The 27064-nt window shown below is 30.5% G+C and overlaps 2 protein-coding genes across 2 annotated transcripts; both read left to right on the top strand.

Moving 5' to 3' along the window:
• The first annotated feature begins 6079 nt into the window (after nt 1-6079).
• LOC113851622 (linoleate 13S-lipoxygenase 3-1, chloroplastic-like) lies at nt 6080-11878 on the top strand. The gene is made up of 8 exons (XM_027482157.1): nt 6080-6730; nt 7028-7308; nt 8280-8520; nt 8750-9073; nt 9552-9745; nt 9839-10140; nt 10239-10505; nt 10729-11878. Exons 1-8 carry the CDS (start codon nt 6313-6315, stop codon nt 11483-11485), a joined length of 2784 nt encoding a protein of 927 aa, XP_027337958.1. The 5' UTR covers nt 6080-6312; the 3' UTR covers nt 11486-11878.
• A 7029-nt stretch (nt 11879-18907) lies between these two features.
• Nucleotides 18908-21760, top strand: LOC113849936 (cytochrome P450 71A1-like). Its single transcript, XM_027480194.1, has 2 exons — nt 18908-19863; nt 21088-21760. The coding sequence occupies exons 1-2, from the start codon at nt 18955-18957 to the stop codon at nt 21715-21717; spliced, it is 1539 nt and encodes a 512-aa protein (XP_027335995.1). The 5' UTR covers nt 18908-18954; the 3' UTR covers nt 21718-21760.
• Nucleotides 21761-27064: the final 5304 nt, after the last annotated feature.

Below are 27064 nucleotides of genomic sequence, written 5' to 3'. Positions count from 1 at the left end.
ATTTTAATAAAGTAATTATATATATTTTTTAATAAAACCTTTCTAATTTTAATACTCAATCTTAACAAAAATTTTGAATAATACATCATCATTTAAATATAAAACATTTTTTCATAACAGGGATGTAATTAATCATAATACATATTCATATAATGATGTATAGCTAACTAGTGGATCAATTATTTAGTATGAATAAGATACAAGAGTTTGAATCTTCTTGTTTTCATTCTTCTATTGAAAAATTAAATTTCAATGAATGTTAAGCGTCCTGTTAAATACAAAATCATTATCGATGGATCTTTTCTTTATAGTTATCCACTAAACAGCTAAGAATTCAACAAAGCACTTGCGTGTTTAAGATTCCATGCAATGCAAATGCTAAAAGAGCACTTTAATTTCCAATGGACCAATGCACGGAAAGTATAACAAAATAAAGAACTCCTCTATATTCCTTTTAATTATCAATGGCTTGGGGGTGTTTTGTTTGCATCAAATAAAAAGACTATCTTAACTCCATACGTGCTTAACTGATTAAAAATGTAAAGCAATATTAATGGTTCAATAATGGAAATATCCTCCATGGTTGCCATGAGCACAAAGAATCAAGAAAGAAAAAGATGGGATCTCTGGAAGCTTGTTAAACTCCTGATACCCATATTTGAATGGAAGCTGAAAAAGAATGGAATATATTACGAGAAAATTGGTTTAAAATTGAGTAAAATTATTTTTGAGTTATTGAATAGAATAATAATAATATTTAATACAAAAACTTTTACACAAAAAGCTGACGAAGACGTTTATAATCAATGGTGTAATGGAAATTATCTGTATATTTTTTCACTGTGATTAATTATGCAGCACTTTGATGGGTTGATTTTAAATTCATTAAATTTTCGTACTAAATAGCAATGGGTTGAAACATGTATTTTTTTTGTTAGAAATTAAGTACAAAAATTATCTTTTTTAGCTCTAAAACAAACATGCCTTGTAGCATTATCTTAACTCTTCAATTTTTATTTCTTAATATCACAAAATATTATTTATTTTATTTTATTATTGTAAAAAAGGTACAGATTAATTAAAGTGATTAATTTAAAAATTAAAATAAAAGATATTTCTAATCTCAAAAATTAATTTAAGAGTTTACTACGTATGCTAATCTATGAACTGAGTCTAAGAGCAGTATCTCAGCCATCAGATTTAACCTTATCAAATAACCAAATATATTAAACAATTCCGCTTACTGCATGTACCTAACAAGGTTGAAAAAGTACCTTAGTATTCGGAACAATTCACGTTACAAATTCAGTATCATTCCAAAAAGCTGACCCAAATGGGTTTCTTAAAAACTAGAGTTTGGAAAATTTTAGTCTTTAAGCGTGATTCTTTGGCTGCTGTTGACTGCTCAAAAGATATTGTTCTCATTATCCACGCAAGTTCTTATTTCATGGAAGAGTACCTTAGGAGATAAAAGAAGGCCAATAAAGAGAAAAGTAGGAAATTTCATATAGGGAAAAAACTTCGTTTAGCTGCTCATAAACATCAACTATATTAGAGTTATATTGAAAGGAAAAAAAAAGTGCTTTCATTCAATTAGATTTGGAATTCATGCTATCGAATAAACCCTCAATTCTTCATATTTATTGAGATGATATTATGATTTGAAATTTCCATGTTTTATCGCTTATCTTGCCTTAGTTCTTACCTACTTTTTCTTATTTTATAGCATAATTGATAAGATTAAGAGCTTGCATTTGGAATAAAATGGAAACAAACATTTTTGGAGTATTTCTGACTCTTTAAGCTTTATTTTCAACTCTTAGATCTTTAATTTGTAGGACCATGCTACCATCAACATAACCAAACATGATAGTTGGCGTGCTCAACAAAAATTTTAGCATGATCATACCCATATAGACATAGTTTTTGGTCAGGCATCCCACATAAAGTTTGAAATGCACAAATTTTCGACTTGTATTGAACCATCTTTTAAGCCCACTTGTAACTTAAGGAAACACTTTCTTACGCTAAGAAACACTAGACGTGAATTCCATTTTCATCTCTCCCATTCTTCCACTTATCTTCTACCTATATTCTTTGAAGTTCTGGGAGTATCTCACTCTCTCTTGGACATTTTCAAAAATTTTCTTCAGGTGTATGCCATTTGAAAAACATGAAAATTGGGAATTAGCTTTGGAATACACGACCAATATTAATTTTTAATATAATCAGTATAGATGATTGTGCTAAGAATTTATTTAATTTTATGAAAATTGAAATAATTAATAGCAAATGAAGCCTAAGCCCTATATTCAATCATAATCGATTTCTTACTCACTCGAGCCTGCTATTTGTTTTGTATTCATCGCCCTTACCAATTTGTGATTTTCTTTTATTCTTATATCCAAATCTTGCTTTTGTTCTCATTTGAATGCATTGATTTGTAATAAAATATAAGCCAAAAACTTTATTCCATTCTATACCCCGTATTTTAAAAAGAAACAAAAAATTATTAAATAGAGATTTTTAAACACTTCCTCTTCTCTTATTTATATGTTTGAAATGGTGATGTGATTGCAGTGGGAGGCAGGGAGCATCCGATCACATACAAGGTAGTGCGTTAAGGACTCTACTAAAGTAATAAGCACCATAATGTACCCATAATCATTTTCAAAGAGTGATGACGCCACCAAACCCAAAAAATTCAATTATTTAGCATGTGTATTAACTGATAACAATTACTTTAGCTTAATATATAATTTTAATAAATGCAATTTTATTAAATATATTTTAAAAAATTATAACTTATAATAGAATTTTATCTGCTATGAGCTCTTTGCATTGGGATTTCTGATTAATTATTCAGTAGGAAGAACGTTTCATTTGGGTCCATATATTTTAGTTTTTGTTACAATAAAATTGAAATTGACTGAATGCAAATTATTTTCATTAGCTAAAAAGTCCTAATGAAAATAGTTAAGAATGATGGATGGATGAGATCCCTATTCCTAGCTGCTACATATGTACTGATGAAACAGTTGAATATGCTAAGGTTCCCACAATCCCTATATTATGTATAATTAAGAAGAAATGATCGTCATGCTCCAAAAATGTTATCTTTTATCAATAATCAAATGTGATAACTACTAAACCAGAAAATAATATTATAAAATTGTTATCAAGTATTAATTAAATAATAATATACAAATATATTTACACTGTAATTACATTTCAATTAAATTCTATAAAATATGCCCCAATGGAAAAGGCTTTCAATTTTAGCAAAAGAGATGTTTGAACTATTTTATTATATATTAACTATAATTTTATTTATGTTATTCTAATGTTTAATGTTTTAAATTTCCTGTTGTTCAGTCAATTGTGACAATTTAATTAAGAATGAAAAATTATTTGTATTTATAGATATTAGCTTTCTAATATATATTAAAAAACATATAATAAATATTTTATTGAAATATAAAATCAAATATATTGATAACATTAAATATTATTGTGTATATACACATATTAAATAAACCATAAATATAATTCAACTTGAAAAATATTTAAAGCCGAGCATCTATTTTTCCAACGAGTCAAAGACGGGGTTTTCTTTCTATCGTTGTTTACTATATAGCTCTTTCAATCAAATAATTAATTCATCAACGACAAAATAGTTATATATAATAAATTTATATCATATTTTAAAAATACCTACAATAAACAAAACTATAAAAATAATCAACATTTAATAATCTAATTTTTTTTTTTTGTGAAATCAAAGATAAATTATTTTAAGAGTTGATCACTTAATAATATTCTACAAATTTTAATTTTTATTAATTAAATTATTAAATTAATTTTTTATAAAATAATTTTAAAAATATAAAAATTAACGGTGGATTATAAAATTATATAATCAAATAAATTTATTTTAATTTTTAAAATATAAATAAATATATATTTTAAATGTCTAATTCATTTAAGATTTGACATATACGATCAACATAAACATATTATCTTATTTAACGGTTATATTAATGTTTTTTAAAAAATTATTAAATATAATAACTTCTGTCAAATTTTTTCTTAAAGTAATTATATGATAATATTAATATTTTTATAAAAAATAAAAATAAAACACGTCGGACAAAAGTTAATACTAAACTGTACATACTTATAAAACCTTAATATGTGGAATTACCGAAAGTATCGTAACTATTCAAATAAAAATTTAGTTTAATCAAACATTTATTATCTGATTTTTTTTTTTTGTTTATTTCGATTCTAAAGTTTTTTTTAATAATTAAATTTATAACTTTGAATTCTCATTAATATTCATAAACACATGTTAAATCTATGGATGCGTCAAAAAGTAAGACTAATTTTTTTTTTTCGTTACAAATAAATAGTCCACTTTATTAGTGAACGAAATTTAGCTTCTTTTATTTTATTTTCTCTAGTAACAAAGAATGAAATTTAGCACCCTTCGCCAAGTTTAAAATGTGAGATCAAACTCCAATTTTTTTTTTTATTAAAAAAATAAGGAAAATTAATAGAAATGAATAGAGTAAAAGAGATCAAAAAATTATACGTAAAATAAAATATAAAGATTAAAAATGGTAAACACATTCAAATTTCTTTACCAAGTAAAATAAAAAATGCCACATCATAAGCTCCACGCTTGGATTAATAAATGAAAGATATCTTGAATTAAATATTCAATTAATCCAAGTAGAATCAAAATAAATAAAAAATTATTAACTTATTAAAATTGAACATGAACATGATATCATATATTAAAATTTTATATTTAATTTTGTGGTGAAGAAAAAGAAAAAATATAAAATGGGTCTTCGTCGTTGAGCGTACCGGCCATGATCACTGCGGTGTTTTGTTCTTCTCTCTCCATTGGTCAGTGAGATCTGCAGAACTGAACTTGGGGGAGTCAACAGAGGAACAGGGATATCATTGTCATTTCACATACAAGAGAAGGAAAAGCACTTCCACAACGTGAAATATAAAGCCCCTTTCCATGTTGCTTCTCCAACACCGCGTTTTTCACTAACTCAGTTTTCAGTTTGACTCATCGGCCCAATTTTTTTGAAGTGAAGAATAATAACGACAACAACGGAATCCATAAAATGTTTCCCCCAACCAAATCAATAGCCCAGTAAACAAACAAACTTCTATTAACGTAGTACCGTAACACATTAGTTAAAAATTTAATACAAAATTTTAAGTTTATATATTTTTACTTTTTTAACCGATGGTTTAAGAGTACTTGTTAGAATTTTTTAATAAATAATAAATTATGTTATTAAGTAGTACTATTTCAAGGATAAAAATTATATTTTAATAATTCAAAATGTTTTTAATTTTCTAATTTTCATACCAACTAAATGAAATTATATACATTTACTTTTCATTTTATGTTTTTTACACCGTTGATCATTTTAAATATGCTGTTGGTATTACTTTTTTATTCATTATTAAAATCTATTATTAAAGAAGGCTTGATAAAAACATAATATTTAAAATATTCAATTTTTTTTTAATTTTTATACTTTAATGAATACTTTGAGAATACTGGACAATATTGTAAAAAGTTAAGACTATCAAAGACAAATTTAAAGGAACAAATGTGGGTTCTTATTCTTTTCTTCATGTTTTTTAAATTTTATTTATTTTATATTTTCAATATTTTTTGAATAATTAATTTTGAGGATGAAATTATATCTTATATTTTTTTACATACGATTTCATCATTTTATTTATATTTATCGATTTAAAACGTAAAATTTACACAACAAATGAATTTTTTATTTAATAATATTAATATTTTATTACTATCACTATCAATATATAAGAGCTTATATTTTTATTAAAAATTCATGTATATAATTTTCTTATTGTATAATTTTTAACAAACGCAGTAAAGAACTGTTTTAAATAAAAAATTATGCAGAAAATGAGACAAGTCAACTGTAAATACGTAATTAGTGAAAAGAAAGAGAAAATATGTGGACGGTGTCACGATGGAGTGAGATTCATGTTTGCCAAATTGCCACCTTTATTTAATCATTTTATTTTTGGTCTCTTCTCTGTATAAAAAGAAATCCGATCCAGCTAATGCCATTTCAACCGACACGCCTCTGCCATAGCCATCTCCACACTCATCTCTTTTCATTCTTGTGAATTTGCAAATACAACAAAATCATTGTTCTAAACACACATATTTTTATACATAGAGAGAGAGAGGAGTTAATTTCCAAAAAGAAACTCATAGAAGGTGAAGATTGAGAACAAGTGATGGCGCTTACAAAACCAATTATGGGTTGTTCTTCATTGGTAGAGAGGTCCTTGTTTGTTCCTTCTTCCCCTCCATCGCTTACACGCCATGCTTTTCAACTCAAACAAACACGGTTCTCTGTTCCTTTTGAGAACACAAGAGTGGGGAGGTTGAGAAGGCCTTCGAAGTTTCCTGTGGCAGCTATAAGTGAAGATTTGATGAAGGGTTCTTCTTCTTCTTCTTCTTCTTCTTCATCATCATCTTCTTCTTCAGTGTCTGTAGAGAAACCGGTGAAATTCAAGGTTAGAGCTGTGATCACAGTAAGGAACAAGATCAAGGAGGATTTGAAAGAGACCATTGTGAAGCATATTGATGCTTTAACTGACAGGATTGGAAGGAATGTTGTGCTTGAACTTGTTAGCACCGAGATTGATCCAAGTAAGATTTTATGGGTGTGTTCCCAAATCATCATTTCAAGCCACCCTTTACTTTTTCTCTTAATGGGTGTGCTATAAATTTTGGCAATTTCTTAAAAAAAGTAACTTTTTCCCTCACCTTCTAAAAAAGGTTCATTTTATCTTCTGTATATTATAAGATCACTTCAATAACTCTTATTCTCTTTTCCAAATAAATAAATAAATTTATTGTCTAATTTTTATATTTTAACTGGAATGAATTTAAAATTACTTGTTGATCGATGAGTATAACTTAACTGATTTTTTCAAAAATTTATAGAAACCAAAGCTGCAAAGAAGAGTAATGAAGCAGTGCTGAAGGATTGGTCAAAGAAGTCCAATGTTAAAGCAGAGAGAGTTAATTACACAGCTGAATTCATAGTTGATTCCAACTTTGGAGAGCCAGGAGCTATTACTGTGACAAACAAACATCAGAAAGAGTTCTTCTTGGAAAGTATAACCATTGAAGGATTTGCCAGTGGACCAGTTCATTTCCCCTGCAACTCATGGGTACAAGCCAGAAAAGATCATCCTGGAAAGAGGATATTCTTTTCTAACAAGGTAATCTTCACAACTAAACCTTTAATTTAGTCTTCAAAATTATGTAAGTCAAGTATTTCAAATTTTTTTTTTTTGTTCGTATTTGATTATTCAAAAGCAAATTATTTTTTTCTATTAGTTTTGTGAAAAAAAAAGAAAGTTCATTTATTACAAATCTTGAAAGTTCATTTAATAATTTTTTTATTAAAAATCACGGGTAAGATGAATTGATTTCAATAAAAATTTCCTTGCCTTGATTACAGTCCTTGTCATGATTTATTTTATGACATATGCTGACCAGTATGCCATGACCCCCTAGCTTATTTACCTGTCTTAATAACAGGCCCCGGAAAAAAAAAAAAAAAAAAAAAAAAACACAACCAGGGTGCAGCCAATAAGGCAACAATATTTTTGTTGTTTTATTATTTATTCTCGAGCTTGGGAAATAAAGTCAAAGCAGCTTTAATTTTTCTTTTGAAGAATCTTGAAAAGGCCAACAAAATCGAAATTTCATTTTACCTTAAAATAAAAAAGAAAGTTCATTTATTATTTCAATGCCAATTAGTGCGTGATATTAAATTTTCCTCAATAAACAACAAAAGCTGCTCCATTAACATCAAAGTGGGAAAACCATCGAGTCATGCCAGGGTTTGGCCCAAGCACCTTTGAATTGACCCATCAATAACTATGCCGCCAACTGAATACACCCACTTAGTATGACTTTTATGATAGTATTATCTTTATGATTTTTTAATATATTTTTTCCTAATAATTTACAGGAAAGAAATTAATATATAAAACTTTTATTAACATTATGGAATTTAATATTAAATAATGTGATATTTTGTAAATTATAATACAAACTTATTACACTAAAGTTCTTATTATACTGTACTGTTATTATTTTTAACAAATTTGCTATAACAATATGATATTTCACACAAAATAAAATTTTAAAATTTGTTTATTTGTTGTGTAATTTATTGGAACAGCCATGTTTACCGGGCGATACACCTGCTGGGCTTAGATTATTGAGGGAGAAAGAGCTGAGAAATCTCAGAGGTGATGGCAAAGGAGTTAGAAATTTATCTGATAGAATATACGACTATGACATATACAACGATTTGGGAAATCCAGATAAAGGAGTTGAACTTGCTAGACCAAATCTTGGGGGATCAGAAATGTATCCATACCCAAGACGGTGTCGTACTGGCCGTGAACCATCCGACACAGGTAATGAATAAAGAAAGGCAAAAAGGTTTTAATTTTAATACTACCAAAGTTTGGACTTTGTTCTAAAATAAGTTATTATCCTTAGAATTATACTATTTATACACTTTAGTTTTGTGTACAAATTATTATTATTATTTTTTTGCATGTGGTCATGCATAATTAGAAAATTAATAAAGGGGTTTATTAATTTGGGTGAAAATTGAACTAAATGTTTAATTGGGTGGTGCAGATATGTACGCAGAGAGTCGTGTGGAGAAGCCACAGCCTATGTATGTGCCTAGAGATGAACGTTTTGAGGAGTCTAAGCAGAACACATTCTCTGTGAAGAGGCTCAAAGCAGTGTTGCATAACTTGATTCCTGGCCTTAAGGCCAGCCTTTCTGCTAACAATCAAGATTTCAATGAATTCTCAGATGTTGATGGCCTTTATAGTGAAGGACTCCTCATAAAATTGGGGTTGCAAGATGAAGTTTTGAAGAAAATTCCATTTGTCAGCAAGATTCAAGAATCCAGCCAGGGTCTTCTTAAGTATGACACACCTAAGATTATTTCCAGTGAGTATATTTTTGCTATTTAATTTCAATTTATTGTCTTTTTCTTTTTATTAAAAATTTGGTTACAAAGTTTGAGTATACTATATACTTTTTTGTTGAGTAAATCTTTTTTATTATTCTCTTTCTAGGAAGATTCCCGAGTTTTAGATTTTAAATTTAAAATACTTTAAAGTATTTGGCATGTCTATTTTAACTTTTACCTATACGGGAAATGTGTCTGAAACTGATGTTAATTAGCAAGTGGACCACAAGAACATGCCGTTTAGCCTTTAATGTTTGTCAGTTCAAAGCCAGATCGGATGTTCATATTAATTTTATATGTGCTCTAACTTGTTATTATATGAAATAAACTATACCCAAATTGTTAATTAATTAAAATGCTTCACATGTGGGTATAGTATTGTATAATTGTTATTATGTTAAGATCAACTTGATATCTTTATATATTATTAAACTAACGATTTCACATGTGCAACAGAGGACAAATTTGCCTGGCTGCGAGATGACGAATTTGCCCGCCAAGCAATAGCAGGAGTTAATCCTGTTAATATTGAAAGCCTTAAAGTTTTCCCACCTGTAAGCCAGCTAGACCCTGAAATTTATGGTCCACAAGAGTCTGCTCTTAAGGAAGAACACATTTTGAGTCAACTCAATGGCATGACTGTTCAACAGGTACATCAAAGCTTTTCATAAATTTAATTACCTTTTGTTCATTTAATACTCTACCCACTTGTATTAAACTCATTTATTTTTTTAATTGTGCAGGCAATCGAGGAAAATAAGCTTTTTATCATAGATTATCATGATATCTACCTTCCTTTCCTTGAAGGGATCAATGCTCTTGATGGTAGAAAATCGTATGCTACACGTACCATCTTTTTCTTGACACCCCTTGGTACTCTCAAGCCTGTGGCCATAGAACTTAGCCTGCCTCCTGCTGGTCCTTGTTCGCGATTGAAACGCGTGGTTACACCTCCAATTGATGCAACTACTAATTGGGTATGGCAACTTGCCAAGGCCCATGTTTGCTCCAATGATGCTGGGGTGCACCAACTTGTTAACCATTGGTAAGCCTAGACCACAATCTTCATTTAATATATAAGTTTAGAATTTTTGTTTAGCTAGTGAACTAACAAATTTTTCATCTTTGCTTAATTGTATAAAGGTTACGCACACATGCTTGCGTGGAACCATTTATATTGGCGGCTCATAGGCAATTGAGTGCTATGCATCCAATTTTCAAGTTATTGGACCCACACATGAGGTACACTTTGGAGATCAATGCCTTAGCTCGCCAAAGCTTGATCCATGCTGATGGAATCATTGAAAGTTGTTTCACTCCTGGTCGCTATGCCATGGAGCTTAGTTCTGCTGCTTACAAAAATTTTTGGCGCTTTGACATGGATAGCCTCCCTGCAGATCTCATCCGCAGGTAATTAAATTTCTTAGATTCTTTGTGACTATTACCAACTTGACTTTTAAAAGAAAGAGACCTGAATTATTAAATATCTTAGATTCTTAGTAACTTTTACCAATTTGGCCTTTACTGAAAAGAGTGCCAACTTTTTTTCTTTACGTGTTATTGATGTTTGCTTTCTTTTGTGTATGCAATTTTCAAACAAATCTAACAAAGATTTTCTCTTTGGACATTGTAGGGGAATGGCAGTACCTGACCCAACACAGCCACATGGTCTAAAGCTAGTATTGGAAGATTACCCTTATGCAGCTGATGGGATACTAATTTGGTCTGCAATAGAAGATTGGGTTCGCACCTATGTGAACCATTACTATCCACATTCAAGCCTTATATGCAATGACAAAGAGCTACAATCTTGGTACTCTGAGTCAATCAATGTGGGTCATGCTGATCTTAGGCATGAAAGTTGGTGGCCCACGTTGAGCAATAGTGAAGATCTTGTCTCCATCCTTTCCATAATAATTTGGAATGCATCTGCACAACATGCTGCTCTTAATTTTGGGCAGTATCCTTATGGTGGCTACGTGCCAAATCGTCCACCGTTGATGCGAAGATTAATACCCGAAGAGAGTGATCCAGAGTATGCAAGTTTCCTTGCTGACCCACAAAAGTATTTTCTTAATGCATTACCTAGCTTGTTGCAAGCTACAAAATTTATGGCTGTGGTTGACACACTCTCCACTCACTCACCTGATGAGGAGTACTTGGGAGAGAGGCAACAACCTTCCATTTGGTCTGGTGATGCTGAGATCATTGAGGCATTCTATGATTTCTCTGCAAAGATTAGGCAGATAGAGAAGGTGATTGATAGCAGGAACCTTGATAGGACTCTAAGGAACCGTTGTGGTGCTGGTGTGTTGCCTTATGAGTTACTTGCTCCTAGCTCTGAACCTGGTGTTACTTGCAGAGGAGTACCCAATAGTGTGTCCACATAAATATCCCAAACTAATAAATAAGGGCGTCACATCTCACATTTTGATAAGCATTAATATGTGATTGCCTTAATAGTTACTACTGTGGACAGTGACTTAGTGGATAATCATTTTGTACTTAGATTTGATAAGATTTAGTATATATATTGGTAACCTAAGGCTGTATAGACTATATCAAAGTGAGTTCGGTGTGATGGAGGTGGTGTGAATGTTTATATCATTATTATTATTATCACATTGACTTATTTTCAGTTGCACTATTATGTTGTTTTTTATTGCAAATATTGCGGGTTTTATTAAGTTTTTCAATTAGAGAAAATCATCCTAAGCAAGGCATTCAGCGATGGATTTTACTAAATTGTATAATTTTATAGTATCACAATTTTTTTTAAACTTGGATTCCGATTGCCTCAAATTAGATATAGCTAAGAGCATATTTACGTTAAAATAGTAAATACAATTAGTGCAGCATGGGAATCAACATTGATCTTGTCGAGAAATCCAACTTGCTTTAGTCGAGCTAAATATTAATGATACTGTTACTGTAAGCTTACTGTGAAGCTTCTTCAAAGGGACGAATGTACCTGGTTTATGTCTCTTCTATTTTTAGAAAAATCATGCCATATAAAGACACAAATAATTGGCATGCATCTGTCAACAAAAATAGTAATGATACTCTCGCATTTACGTCTCCTCAAACTTTCAGAAAACCCATTGAGCTTCACTCTAATTTTCCATTTAATTAATTTTGTGCCCGTATCTCACAAAGTATGCTAAATTATCAATTTCTCTCAACAAAAATATATTTATTAGAAATTAAAATAACCAGTGTTTGCCCATGAAGAAAACGAATCGGTGCATGTAATAAAGGTGATAGTTTGCATGAAATTAAAATAGTAATCGGTGCATGAAATTAAAAATATATTTGGATGATAGTTTGCACCACCTAAACTTTAATGTGGAGAATGAAAATTGAGTTTCACCCACAAAGAACTCGCTGAGCAAAACTATGCATGGTTGAGTTTTTGAGCTTTGTTTAAACATGATTTTATAATCTTAGTATGAGTAGAAGCGATAAAACGTTATTTTTCCATTGAGACAAACCGTAGTTTGCAACTTGTAATCCATATACACCCATAATTTGCTGAACTAACATGATCAGACCAAAACAGAGAAATAAACTGTAATCTTATCCAACCATAAATAAAATGAAAAAAAGTTAACAAACTAGTAATAGATTTTATTGAGGAAAAAAATATTTATCACACTTTTTTAACTTCAACGTAATAATGGTGTTTTGTTAGTAATAAATATACTACTTTTAGACGTTTAAATTTAGTTCTAAGGATGAAATTAACAAAACTAAAAAAAATTATAAGATCTTGAAGCTTGGGCTTTAAAAAATGTTAAGGAAGGGGGACCGAGCCCGTCTTGTTATGGGGTTAATTAAGATCTCAAGAAACATCATCCAATAACAAAAGATCGAGTGACGAGGGTGGATGCGATTCGAAGGATTTTAGGTTCAATCTCTTACAGTCATGTCAACGAGTAATTCTTAGGAGATAACTTCCTACCTTAGGCATGCAAGTCAATAGGTGTAAATTTGTGTAAACCATGTCCAAAAAAATTGAACATCTCTGTTGATTCAATCTTAAGCATGTCAAAGGTTGATTTACATGCTAGGAAATTGCCACCCAAGAATTTCTAATTCTGTATGCCCTTAAATGCAACGGAATCTGACATCTTTGGAAAACAACAAAACTTCTGAATTGTTCAGTATAACCACAGGACAAGTTCTACTAGATCAAAGCCAAATACTTCATTGTCAGCTTTAAATCATCCTACCTAAAGCAACTGAGCTATGTATATATAATAATGGGCTTACGTGTGCAATACTGAAAATCTAGGCAAAAAGATACCCCTAACCAAATTTAGAAATGAAGGGTTTAACAACAATAAGCTGTCAGCATCTATTTAGTGATTCGAAGTTCAAACTTAGAGTGGTATTAAGAAAAGTTTCCATTTTTGTGATAGGATAAATGTTCCCAGTGCTAGGCGCTTTAAATTGTAACTGGGGCAAAAAGTACACGAACATGGAATGAAAAGAAACAAATCTTGGGACGAATATGACAGGACGAGGGAAGTTTTGTTTTGCGGTATTTTGTAGTTAGATTTCCTCAATTCAAAATCATAAACCTCATTTATAGGAATTGTCACTTGATATTGCAAGTTGCAAATATTTATGAATATTTTTGCAAAATCCTTTAGCATTCCAGATACAGTGAAGTTGTATGCATAGCTCATATTCATCCTTCCTTGATTCAATACGGGGCATTCATGTACGTAGTCTTCCACTTTATGAACCAGTCTTTTATGTTTGACTCTCATCATTTATGTAAGGTTGTGTTATAGAAACGGGCCACTTAGAGGAAAAAGGATTAGAGTGAAAGCTACTTTAAGTCCCTTCATTATTTTGTACATGGTAGACCATGGAATTCTGACAAATCACGTTGTGTGTATGGACGTTATAATTTACAAAAAATAAAAAATTTAGCATGTGTCATGGAGTAAATGATTGGGACCATGTGATCTCAGACCATTCAAATTTTTTTCTTGCTTAAACCTTAACAACTTCACTTCAAGTTTAAAAAAGAAGTGAACACCCATAATTAATATAACTTTTACTCTAACAACATGCACAAAATTAGACCCACTTCTTTTAATTGGCAACTTCATTTAATGACAAGCATCAGCACTGAATATATCAACAAAAACAAGTGAGAAATGGCATGACATTTACTACAAAAACAGACCATGCAGTCAATTTTTCAAGCATTGACAATCACGAGAAATCAACTCTCGCGAAACTACAAGGAACTCAGCTAGAAAAACAGTGTGGTAAATATCAGCAACAACCCTTTCCAAATGATACTGAACATTAAACTACCACAAAAACAAACATGACATGGATGTAAGTCAAGTTCAACTGATCTAAATCAAATTGCATAGATTATGGCTCAAGAAAACCAAAAATAAAGTGCATTTCACAGTACCCACTACAATACCAGAGGAAAGAGATTTCACATGCATGAGTTCAGAATGTGACAGGCCAAAACTCAAATGAATCAGCAAAATAATGATGCAGTTCAACACGTTAGAAAAATATATACCATAGTACATACTATGTTTGTGGGGGTAACAAAAGGCTTTATAAGCCCAACAACTATCTCGGTTTCTGTTAAATCATAGATCCAAAGGCCGAAAGATCCAAATAACCACCAAAACCAATAGTCACACGCACTGTTATTTGTGGGATGGACTATTAAAATATAACCAAATGTTAGGAGGAAACTTAGGTAGCAGAAATTACACTCTCCTGGGCAATCAAGTACAAGTAAAGAGTAAAAAAAAACACTCTTATTTAACATCCCAAATAACTAATACCAATAGGATACGTGGATCTTTAAAAAAAAGAACAAATTCTGCATTATACAAATGAAATGGAAACTAGATTACCAAATGGAAGTTCTTGAGTATAGTAGTTAGTCAATCTCAGTGTACCAATATAGCAGCCCAAATCCTCTCAGACAAGGACATACATAAGGGCAGAAAAGATGGGCCTCGTACTGCTTTCCCAATAATTTTTCAAAAAACTATATAATATATATATATATATATATATATATATATATATATATATATGAAGCTTGTTATTATGTTAAATTTTAAGTTTAATTACACTTTTCATCCATTTAATTTAAATTATATATGATATTAATCAATTAAGTTCCTCTATTTGTTAAAATTAAGCAAATTTTGTCTCCTTATCAATTTTCTTGTACATAAATTTTTTAAGTTCTCAGTTTCTACTTAAAGTCTTTATAAATTGAATAAACTAAATTGCTTCTTTTTGTTTAACGAAGTTAAACAAACTACTAAATTTCACTCCAAATAAAAAATGTTATTTTTTCTCTTTCCAAACTCCAATATCACATATTTTAACATTCTTTTAATTTTATCAAGTTTCAACTAAATAAATAATTTTTAGACTTTTTATAATTTTTTTATGTCCCAATTCCATCATAATCTCTCAGATATTCTTATAAAAAAATACAATTTAAGGATTTTAAATTTAAAAAATTAGGAAAACCAAATTTATCAATCTTTATATAAATTTTGTAAATATGATTTCTTAAACGAGAACGTTTTTTATTTTAAAACTTTCTCAAACAAAAGTACTTGTAAGAGTTAGTTCTCTTTTTCATTATATGTTTCTTTACAATAAATATTTTTAATTAAATATTTATGTATATTTTTTTTATATATTTGAAATTATTTTTTGTTTAATATAATATAATATATATTATCAATAATACAATATTTACTCTTTTTTAAATTATTAAAATTTAAAATACTCGTATAATATATTTTTAATTAATTATTTTTAAAAAATATGTATATTTAATGATGCCTATACAATGCAAAGGAGAATTACCAGTTTAATTTTAAATATAGAGAACCATTATTAGCTCAGGAAAAAAGTTGAACGGACTAAAATTACAAATAATCCAAACAGAAAATTAGAAGGATAATAAAGTATAAAATTTATAACTTTTTTAAAAGTTTTTCTATATTTACTTTATAGACCATTGAACTTTGGAAAACACTCTTTGTCTACCCCTTCCTTCATTGTTTTCAACTTTTTATAAGTTGATATCAACATGCCCTTAAAATTAATTTTAAGTAATTAAAAGATAATAAAAATTTATTAAAGAGAAATTAAAAATTAGTGGAAAACTGAAAATTTAGGTAAATTAACTTTTCATACAACAGTTGTAGGTGCAAAGTAAGCTCAATAAATACATTTTATTTACTGTTTATTACTAATTTTTCATAAAAAAATAATATTAAAATAAAATGCGTATTTATCTGTTTTAACTTAAAACTAAAAAAGGGGAAACTTTGCACGAAAGACGACGGAACGGGGTTGGAGCAGCAGGAGACCTTGACCTTGTTAGGAGTCCTTTCAAGTCAATTTACTATGAAATTTCACAGAAACTGTGATCGTCAATTCGTTTGATGTAAGAGAAATAGAAAAAAGTTAACTTGGCAACATTTCTTCCATTAAGAACAAAGTTAGCAAGTACTCGCTCATTAATTAAGGCTACTAATCTTTCTAGTCAATTATGTCCAATTCTTACTTCTTTTAAAAGCCCAATCATTCAATGCCCGTCCTTTGTTTAACAACCATGCCTTTATCGCTTTCCTAAGAACCAACCAGCTTCTAAAACGACAAAACCATTCTACTTTCAGAGCAATAAATTTACCATCTAATAAAATAAAATAAAGATTTTATTGATCAGCATTTCAAAGTGATATTTATCAAACAATATATTATTCATAAATGACATCGTTGCCAAATGTTGACTCCCCAGCAGTCAAACTCCCATGTTGCACCTTCTGCAGACTCATTAAGAAACTGGAGGAGACACAATCGACTTATTAAGTATACCAATAAATTATAATTTAACGAAAAATCAATAATCATTAACAAGTAGAGGTTTATTTAAAAGATTTAAAAATAAGAATTCGTCAATTTTTAAAAAAAGTAAAATCTCATTTAGTTAACATTTAAAATAAATTATAAAAGCTAACCAAATAATTTCATCTATATTAAATCTCATTCAAAGTTGTACTATTTGTGAGCATCCCCTTCGTCCTTAATAATTGGCGATCAAATATTATTATATTTCACTCTTAAATTTAAAATGAAAATGTTGATTCACGCCATTTTTTAATACTGGGTCAGATATTGCGAGCACATGTTTCTCACGAGGTGGGAGAGTTCGAGACCATAAAATATGTAACCAGAATATTTGTTGAAATACTTTAAAATCTTTGTATTTAATATATATATATATATAATTGAAAGAGATTATTTAGTCATCTTAAATAGATTTTAATTCACGATAAATAAAAAAACATTTAAAAGCATATAATAAACATGTCTTGCTAATATTCCTATTTTATCATACAAGGACAGCGGTGCCGAGATAATTGCATAGTTTATAAGTTGTTGATTAATTAATTAATTTGATACAACTAAACAAATCAATTAACATTAAAAGGCATATAATAAACATCCTGTGAGTATACTTCAATAAAAGACTGCTGGCTTGTGAATTTCATGTCATGCTGTGAGTATACTTCAATAATTTATATATGAAAGCAGCACAGCAGAGATTGTTTGTACCTGAAAATGTTATCTGTTGTCTTTTCATTGTATTAATCCTCACTGTTCTCTCTCCTCATCAGAAATAATTTATGGTGATGAATGTGCATAATGGCCCGTTTGTCCACGTTGTTTTGGAATTTATTGAAGAAAAAGGGATTACCATAGTGATTAATTTTAATTTTAATTAATAGAAATAAGTTTAAAATGTAAAATAAGTCGGTGAACCGCAAACCCCTATAAGAAAAAACAAAAGGAATGGCAAATAAAAGATAATTAGTTATAATTAAAATGATAAATAGTGTGATTAAAAAAAGCAGAGTGAGTTTTCACGTGTGAGTACAAAAATTAAGGTTAGGCAGTGGCTTTACACCTAAAATCATCGCCTTGAAGCTGATAATAATCGTTTGGAGAATATTTGAATCTACCCCCTTGACTTGATAGTCAGTTGCCCAATCATTGCTGATAATCAAATCGAAATAAAGTTTTGAAGCTATTCCTTGTGATTTGCATCACCAACAACCGGGTTCATGTAGATTAAAAATAGGGATCAAAATTAAAAAGAAGAAGAAGAAGAAGAAGAAAATTAATGGAGACAGGGAACATGAAAAGGTACGAAAGAGAAAATAATCATGTCAAGTTTAAATAAACGTTTCTTTACATGGAATTAAAAAGCAAGAAACTTAATAAAATGATTAATTTATTTAGTTAACTATCATTATAATAAATTTTTAACATATTTTCAAAGATACATAATAAAAATGTAAATACAATATTTTTTTATTAAAAAAATGAAATTTATTTATTAATTTTTATTTTATATTTTTAAATACACATAAAAAATGGTTGTGTAAAAATATCAATTTTATTATCAAATAAATGGAAGTATTTTGTTTCCTTTTTATTTATCAAAATAATGAAAAAATGTAACATTTTTTTTTATCTTCATTCCAACTTTTTTTTATTTACCTTTCCACGTGAAAAAGTATAAGTAAAAAGAAAAAAAGAAAAAAGAGCCACATGCATGCTTGAGAAATAGTTATATATTTAAAAACCAGGGTTCACGGAAAGTTAGTAGAACCGAGGTAGGGCCTCAACTTTTGCTTTGTCTGCCATTGTAATGCGTGTTGCTTGCTCCGTATGTATATATATATCCCTTAAACCCTCACACACTTCCCTCACAAACAAACATATCCCCTTCAACTCTTTAACTGAAGAAAACTCAAACCCAAAACCCACTATGGCGATAGAGTTGGAAGGTTGGGTTTCAACCGCAGCCGCATGGTTTGCAACCTTCGCCGTGCTCCTCCTCCTCAGCCGCCGCGTCATCCGCCGCCGATACAAACTCCCACCTGGCCCAAAACCATGGCCCATCATAGGAAACCTCAACCTCATTGGATCCCTCCCACACCGGTCCATCCATTCTCTCTGCCAAAAATACGGGCCTATCATGCATGTCTGGTTCGGGTCCCACCCCGTTGTTGTGGGCTCCTCCGTGGAAATGGCCAGAGCCTTTCTCAAAACCCACGACGCCGTCCTCGCCGGCAGGCCCAAATTCTCGGCGGGTAAATACACAACCTACAACTATTCAGACATAACTTGGTCCCAGTACGGGCCATACTGGCGCCAGGCTCGTAGAATGTGCCTAATGGAATTGTTCAGTGCGAAGAGGCTCGAAGAATATGAGTACATTAGAAAGCAAGAGCTACGTGCTCTTCTCAACGAACTCTTCCATTCAACAAACAAAACCATTTTGTTGAAAGACCATCTTTCAACACTAAGTCTCAACGTTATAAGCCGCATGGTGTTGGGGAAAAAGTATTTAGAAGAAACTGAAAACGCGTTTATTTCCCCCGACGAGTTCAAGAAAATGCTTGATGAGTTGTTTTTGCTTAATGGGGTCCTCAACATTGGGGACTTCATTCCTTGGATTCACTTCTTGGACTTGCAAGGTTACGTGAAAAGAATGAAGGCTCTGAGCAAAAAATTTGATAGGTTTATGGAACACGTGTTGGATGAACACATTGAGAGAAAAGAAAGGGTGAAAGATTATGTGGCTAAGGATATGGTTGATGTGCTCTTGCAGCTTGCCGAGGATCCTTCTCTTGAGGTCAAGCTTGAGAGGCATGGAGTCAAAGCGTTCACTCAGGTACGTGTCTAATCATTAATCACTCTATTTTTTAGAAAAATTTTAATCACTGGCTGAGTATTTTTAAGATTTTAACCACCTAATATATACTCTTGGGTATAGTATTTAATTTTAAAGATGAATGATGTGAAATGGTGGAGTATAATAGTAACTTTGACAGTATTAGTTTAAATTATCTTCTTAGCAGATGGTCCAATCGAACAACCATGACATAACGTGCTCGCAATTTCGCGGAAATGGTCTTGTATTGTTTATCCTTTCATAATGAGAATTTAACGTGCATATGTATTTTCGTGGAAATGGTCATAAGAATAAATTTGTAAAATATTTTAAAGAACATAAGCAACGTGTAAGAATTTCGAAATCGTTAATAATTTAAGAATATTAGAAAAAGTAAAAATACAAACATTAATTTTAATTAAAAAAATATAAATAATTTTTGTTAAGTTTTGTATTAAATTAAAATCAACCTCTTTTAGTATTATTGGTTATTTTGCAAATCGTATTGTGGATTTTAATGTTGGTACTTCTTGACTATTACGAACTAACGACTTAGAGATGTGAATTTGGAAGTCTATACAGCGACCTTTTTCTTTTTTTATTTTGAAGTAAGGGAAATTGATTACTCGTCAATGTCAAGAGACAATAGACTATGTAAACAGAGTGGCGGTAGGCCCGGGTGGTATATAATAATAATTTATATTTTATTTTAATAATTTAAATAATAAAATTATTGAAAGAAAAAGCCAGTCTTGCTTGCTAAATCGAAACATGAATTATGATATAAATATCTCCTCTTTTGTGGGGCCAGGCCAACTCTTCTCGGTCTGATTTGTCAGTTTCTTAATTTTTTTGCTAATTAATTTTATCAGTTGGGCCAAATTTTACACAACAACAATAATATTTATATTCTAAATAGCTATAAACTAATAATATTGTCCAATTCCCTTATTACATATTCTAAATAGCTATAAACTATATGGTTTATTTAGAGTTATTTGACCTTTGCAAAATTATTTTCAAATTTCAAACATAAATGTTTGGCTCACATTTTGATCTCTTGTGGCATCTTTCATTATTCATTGGTCAGAAATATTTATATTATTATCCTAGTTTACATTAGTTGATTTTCTAAAGATTATAGCAGATTATGAAAATCTCGGAGATTGATTATGATCCTTATTAATTATTATTAATTTTCTTTTCCACTTGGGTGTTCCTCAGGACCTAATAGCAGGTGGGACAGAGAGCTCAGCTGTAACTGTAGAATGGACAATCACTGAGCTATTGAGAAGGCCAGAGTTATTCAAGAAGGCAACAGAGGAGTTAGACAGGGTAATAGGGAGAGAAAGATGGGTTGAAGAGAAGGACATTGTGAACTTACCTTATATTAATGCAATTGCTAAGGAAGCAATGAGGCTACACCCTGTCGCACCATTGTTAGTGCCAAGGTTGGCTCGTGAGGATTGCCATATTGATGGCTATGATATCCCAAAAGGGACTCAAGTGCTTGTCAATATTTGGACTATTGGTAGAGATCCTTCAATTTGGGACGAACCAAATGAATTTCGACCAGAGAGGTTTATAGGTAAGGAGATAGATGTTAAAGGGCATGACTATGAGCTATTGCCATTTGGTGCTGGTAGAAGGATGTGTCCTGGGTACCCTCTTGGTCTTAAGGTCATTCAGGCAAGTTTGGCTAACCTATTGCATGGCTTTAATTGGAGACTCCCCAATGGCATAAAGAATAAGGACATAAATATGGATGAGATCTTTGGGTTGTCTACACCTAAGAAAATACCTCTAGAAGCAGTTGTTGAGCCTAGACTTCCACACCATCTTTATTCCCTTTGAACAGTGCCTCTATCCAAAGGGTTTCTCTCTCTCAAGTTATGGGAATGGCTTAATTTTAAGCCTAAGAAATAAGAAAGTTTCCTTTTTCTTTTGTAACAATAATGAAAAGAGTTATGAAGTTGGAGTCATGTAATAAATGGTAGCATATCATTTGTGAAGCGTAAGCGTTTGCCAAATTGGACTGTGTACTTCTTTAGATGTTTTTCTTTCTCTATATATGGATGCAATAAAATTCTCAACTTGAATGTGAATTGAAGAAAGTTAAATTATAACAAATTGGACTAAAATACATTTACGATTATTGATATAAAGCAAAAAGTAATAAAGTAGAAATGCCCCGTACTTGAGACAAAACAAAAGAAAGAAACTATTTCAAGAAGACAGGCGTTTGGTCTTATCCTATCAGACAAAAAGAGGTTTGGTAAACATGTCTTCTATGCCCCATGAGACTGGTGGGATGGGTGTCACAGGCCTAGCTTTTCAGACAGAGCACTCATTAGGAAATACGAAAATTTTCAATACTCAGATTCGAACCTAGTCTCATGATGTTCTTATCACTATAGCCCATATTTATTCCCCACCAGGCCCAAAATTATGGCCCATCATTGGATCCAAATTCAATGAAATTTTTATATTGGTTGAAATATATTTATATATATAATTTTTTTTAATGAGGTGTAAAGAGCTAAAAAAGGGTGCAAAAGTAAAACCCCAAAACCAATGATGGTATTACATCGTCCTCTTATGGCCCACACTGGCTACAGGGCCGTAGAATGTGCAAAGTGAAACTCTTGTTCACTTTTTTTTTTTTTTTCCCAGTGCTAAACGCTTTGAATAATTATGTTATGTTGCCAAAGATGTACGTGATCCTACCAATATGTTGCATGCCTTTAATTGGAGACTACCTGATAACATCAAGAATGAGGACTTGAATGTGGATGAAATTTGGGGCCTATATACACCTAAGAAAATACCTCTGCAAGCAATTGCTATGATGATTATTTAAAGAATTCTCAATGATGCATTATTTTTCATAATAGCATTCTAGAAATATGCACCTATCTACAGCTCTGGTCCGTTTTCTTCTGGATCGTTGTGTGGTTTTACTTTCGTACAGATAGGCCCATCTAGAGCCTGGCCCGCTCTAGACTTTTATAATGGGCTTAGCGGCCTCAATGAAATCCTATAGACTTTGTATATCAGATTCATAATAGCAATCAGACAAAGAAAAAACATTCATAATAGCAGAGAAGTAGTAAATTTTAAAGATTATAAAATACAATACGATTATAATATAAAACCTAAAATTCATATTAAATTTGGGATGTAGCTCCTCCATTGGACCAAAAGAAAAAACTTTTGAATATATATATATATATATATACATATATATACACAACAGATTTTATGTTTTAAAAGGTAATGAGACCTTGTTATGGACGTAATAAAACAATATCATTTATTTATCATAGTTTTCTTGTCAATATTAATATAAAAGTTTAAAAATAAAATAAATAAATTGTGAAATACAATTAGATAGATATAATAAAGAATTTGTGAAGTGACTGTTACAAAATAAAGTTGCACATCAGTGACATAGTAAAACATTAAAATTTCTATAAGCAGGAAATCTACGAGCTTAAATTGCCAAAATTTTTTAGATAAGCAATTTATGTATTCAACCTCATTACCTCAAGCCCACTCTCCTGTGCTTTTAGATCAAGTTTGTACTCAAATTTTAATATGTCCAACAAAAATATGTATAATGAATAATTTTATTATTTGAATAACTAAAAGATAATATATATATATATATACACACACGTAAGTGTTTTAAAAATGTAATTCAAATATAAAGAAAATACTTAAATAGAATGATACAAAATTCATTGGCTATGTAATGAATAGCACATGGATAGAGATGTTATTTAAGTACATGTAAGATACGTCATGGTCTGCTGGTTATAGACTTGTAGTCGTGCAATTGAATATTGACAAAACCATAACCTATTGTTGCTCTTGTTGATCCTACGCTTCTACTTCAAATTTGGAAGCTATAAATTCTTACACTAAAATTTTAAGCTTTTTAAATATAAGTATTTTATTATTTTTTATGACATGTGATTTTACCATTATTTATAATTTTAAGTTTTCTTTGATCTTTTATTTAAATAAAAAGAATCATATGATGCATAAAATATTATTGGCTTTTAGTATTACACTTTGTACTAAATTTAAGATGCTAAACAAAAATTTAAAATCAAAACTCGATCATTTCACGTTTGTCTGCTGTGAGGAGTACTTTGGTGCTTTGATTTGAAAAAATATGATGATGTCGTGTTAGAGCATGAGATGGTGTGCGAACGCAATTTGAAATTGTTTAGTGTATCGCTGTCCTGTTTTATTTTAACATTAAAATGTGTTAAAATTAGCATTAGTTTCTAATGTTGAAAACTAACACGAAGAATATTAATTATACATAATTTGCAGACGACATTGACGTGTTAACTACTTAATTATGTAAGATAATTGAAAATGTTGTGAGCAATTAATGCAGTATATAATATATTTTCTTATTATAATACGGGGTATAGTTTTCTAGGTGTGAAAAATGTAAAACTTGTTATTCAACACATGAAAATGATTTCGCAGTGAGATAATCATGAACAAGTTCCAAATTCAGATTCAGTAATACATTCTGTCACGCTAACGTAAAATATGATTTTATCTATTGACAAAATGCACAATCTTCATAAAGTTTCAAGTATTTTTTGTTACACATACTATACTATTAGAATTACTTTTGACCAAGAGTGAGTTGGTATTTATGTTCCTTCATTTTAACAGTCACATTTAAAACTTCAACCTCTCAGGAATGGTCGTTCAGCACTTGATTAGTTCTCATCATTCATTTATTTTTTAGTCGAAATTATTTTGTACTAAAGAGCGTTACTCGATTATTAAAAAATGTGAACGTTTCTTAGGGTAATTAGAGTCGCATATGATAAACGAGTATTACATGCCGACATGGATCAGAATCATTAGTGGGATGAAGAAATGTAAACCTGATTTTTAAAGAGGTAAAGCAGCTTAATAGTAAAACTGCTAGTTTTTTTAATTTTTTTATTAAATTTTGAATTTGTTTTAATAGATTTTATAATTAAATTTATGATATAAACTATCGTATAATAAGAATTTATTGAATTAGCACTTATTTAAACTATCTATCTAAATGCACAGTAAATTATAATGAATTGAGAAACCAGTCTTCCCCAAATGTTTCACGGGCTATGCCATATGAATGGATTATGTATATAATTGTGGGCTCTACCTAACACATACACTATCCTTCTGACAAAATACCCAATTAATGTGAATTGTACTTCAAATGGAAGAAAAGCTTTGTGTTGCAATCATAACACGCCATGCACTGCTGGGTTTGTTCCCGATGTGAATGTGCTCAGCATTCAGCTACCACCATAGAGAAAGACGAAAATATGGAAAAATGAAGGAAAAAAATTGATTAGTATTTAGAACACACAAGTTTAGTGGATTCGTGAATTGAACTCATTCCAGTCCAACTTTTAGGCAACAAATATTCAAGTCACAGTATCATTTTCTATCCATTAGCTATGGGTACCAGTTAGACGAAATCTTTCATTCCCATGTTGAATCCTATATATGTGGCCTTCCTTTGCAAATTTTCAATAGAATACACGCAGTCTAGACTAGATCATTAAATATGAAGAATTTTGAATGTTCCAAGTGGCATGATGCCTAACTTTGTTATGATTCGTTGAACAATGTAGCTTCAAGATATTGATATTATAGCACACCCCATTTCCCTGTACTAATTTCCACACAAATTTGGCTCACAAACAAACTAAGACGAAAAAGATTGTGTCATTCCACATGACTCCAGATTTTTGTATATTATGTGATCAATATTTGCTTTTAGGAAAGTTAGGGTTTGAAAAAGACTTATTTCATGATCTCATTGATGTTAGTGGAGATTGATTTTTATAAATAATCCAAAAATGTGTTTAATTTTCAAACTTGCTTTATTTTTAGCTAGACATGTGTGACCGCTGGACCACAAAGTTAGTGTCCGCTTGTAGATCCTTGTGTCCTACAGTTTCGTTCTACAATGTGTTTTATCAGCAATTATTTTGAGCAAATAAATAATTTCTTATATTTTAAACGGTGTCATTAGGAAATTGTAAATGACATCATTCCAAATTTATGCCATGAATTTGTTGAATATGTGAGCCAATTCTTTCTCTAGTGGCGATCGATTGATTAGTATAGTCTTCATTTTGATTGTTGACATGTCACCAGAAGACAGTTGGAGATTCTTAATTTGTGATTTTAGCCTTACCGCAAGTGATTTTCATTAACCCCACTAATGGCTGGTTGGGGTTGGTAAAGGAGGTTGATATGAAATTAGCCCAAATGAAAGAGTAAGTCTGATTGATTGGTGTGAAATTGTTGTCATGTTTTCTTGCAATTTTATAACTTTGAATTGGGTAAGAAAATTACCCAATTGAAATTATTAAAGCTAACAATTGACACCTTAATTCTTATATCAAATAAGAGGGAAAGAAAAAGATAAATTGGAGGAATTTGTTGTGCTAAAGACAACTTGATCCTTTTCTTGTTTGTAATTTTTTTTCTTTATTTATTTAACTTTTTTGAGAATTGATCTTGAATGACCAAGTAGTTTCAAGCACCTAAACTTGAAATCTATTCGCCCTCATAGTTTAAAGTGAAAAGAAAAACTCTTAATCATGCCCTTTTGGCTATTATTTTCTTTACTTTATTCTCCACATGCAAGGTGGGAGTGGTTTAAAAAATTGCAAGAAATACAAAACCATATACAAAATCAAATGAATCTATATCTGCTAGAACATGGCTGCCACAGTTTTGGAAAATCTAATCCACAAAATCTCAAAAACAACCATTTGTCAACACGCTGCAGAAGTCAACGGCACCAGTCTATGAATCATTTGGCCCATTTCACTTCGCTTTCAAAATAATAATTTTTCAAATTAACGTTTATGACTTTGTAGGGTGAGAAGAAGGAAAGAAATGCCAAGAACAGAGAATAGAGGGTTCGATTACGCTCTTTAATCTTCTTTTGCTTCCTACATAAGGCACCATGAGAACGGCAACATTTGTCAAAAACAAAGTGGAAAAATCCGAACATACAATTGAAAATTAACTTGCTTAAGACACAGAGCTTAACGTGAAAGACCACTTTGTTACGATAAGGTAGAAAATTTTGATAAATCTTAACTTCACAATGTTAAACTATACTCACATTTTGTGAATGTGAAATATGTGTTAA

This window comes from Abrus precatorius, unplaced genomic scaffold (genome assembly GCF_003935025.1).
Source record: "Abrus precatorius isolate BTA unplaced genomic scaffold, Abrus_2018 Scaffold9, whole genome shotgun sequence".
Taxonomy (NCBI): Eukaryota; Viridiplantae; Streptophyta; class Magnoliopsida; order Fabales; family Fabaceae; genus Abrus; species Abrus precatorius.
The sequence above is the reverse complement of the archived record's forward strand: the minus strand, read 5'-3'. Positions and strand labels throughout refer to the sequence as shown.

Bases quoted from the DNA above. Each gene is read 5' to 3' on its own strand.
- LOC113851622 (XM_027482157.1), top strand. From the start codon at position 6,313: ATGGCGCTTACAAAACCAATTATGGGTTGTTCTTCATTGGTAGAGAGG. The intron at 9,746-9,838 runs GTACATCAAAGC...TTAATTGTGCAG, and splicing joins ATGGCATGACTGTTCAACAG to GCAATCGAGGAAAATAAGCT. The intron at 10,506-10,728 runs GTAATTAAATTT...TGGACATTGTAG, and splicing joins CCTGCAGATCTCATCCGCAG to GGGAATGGCAGTACCTGACC.
- LOC113849936 (XM_027480194.1), top strand. From the start codon at position 18,955: ATGGCGATAGAGTTGGAAGGTTGGGTTTCAACCGCAGCCGCATGGTTT. The intron at 19,864-21,087 runs GTACGTGTCTAA...GGTGTTCCTCAG, and splicing joins GAGTCAAAGCGTTCACTCAG to GACCTAATAGCAGGTGGGAC.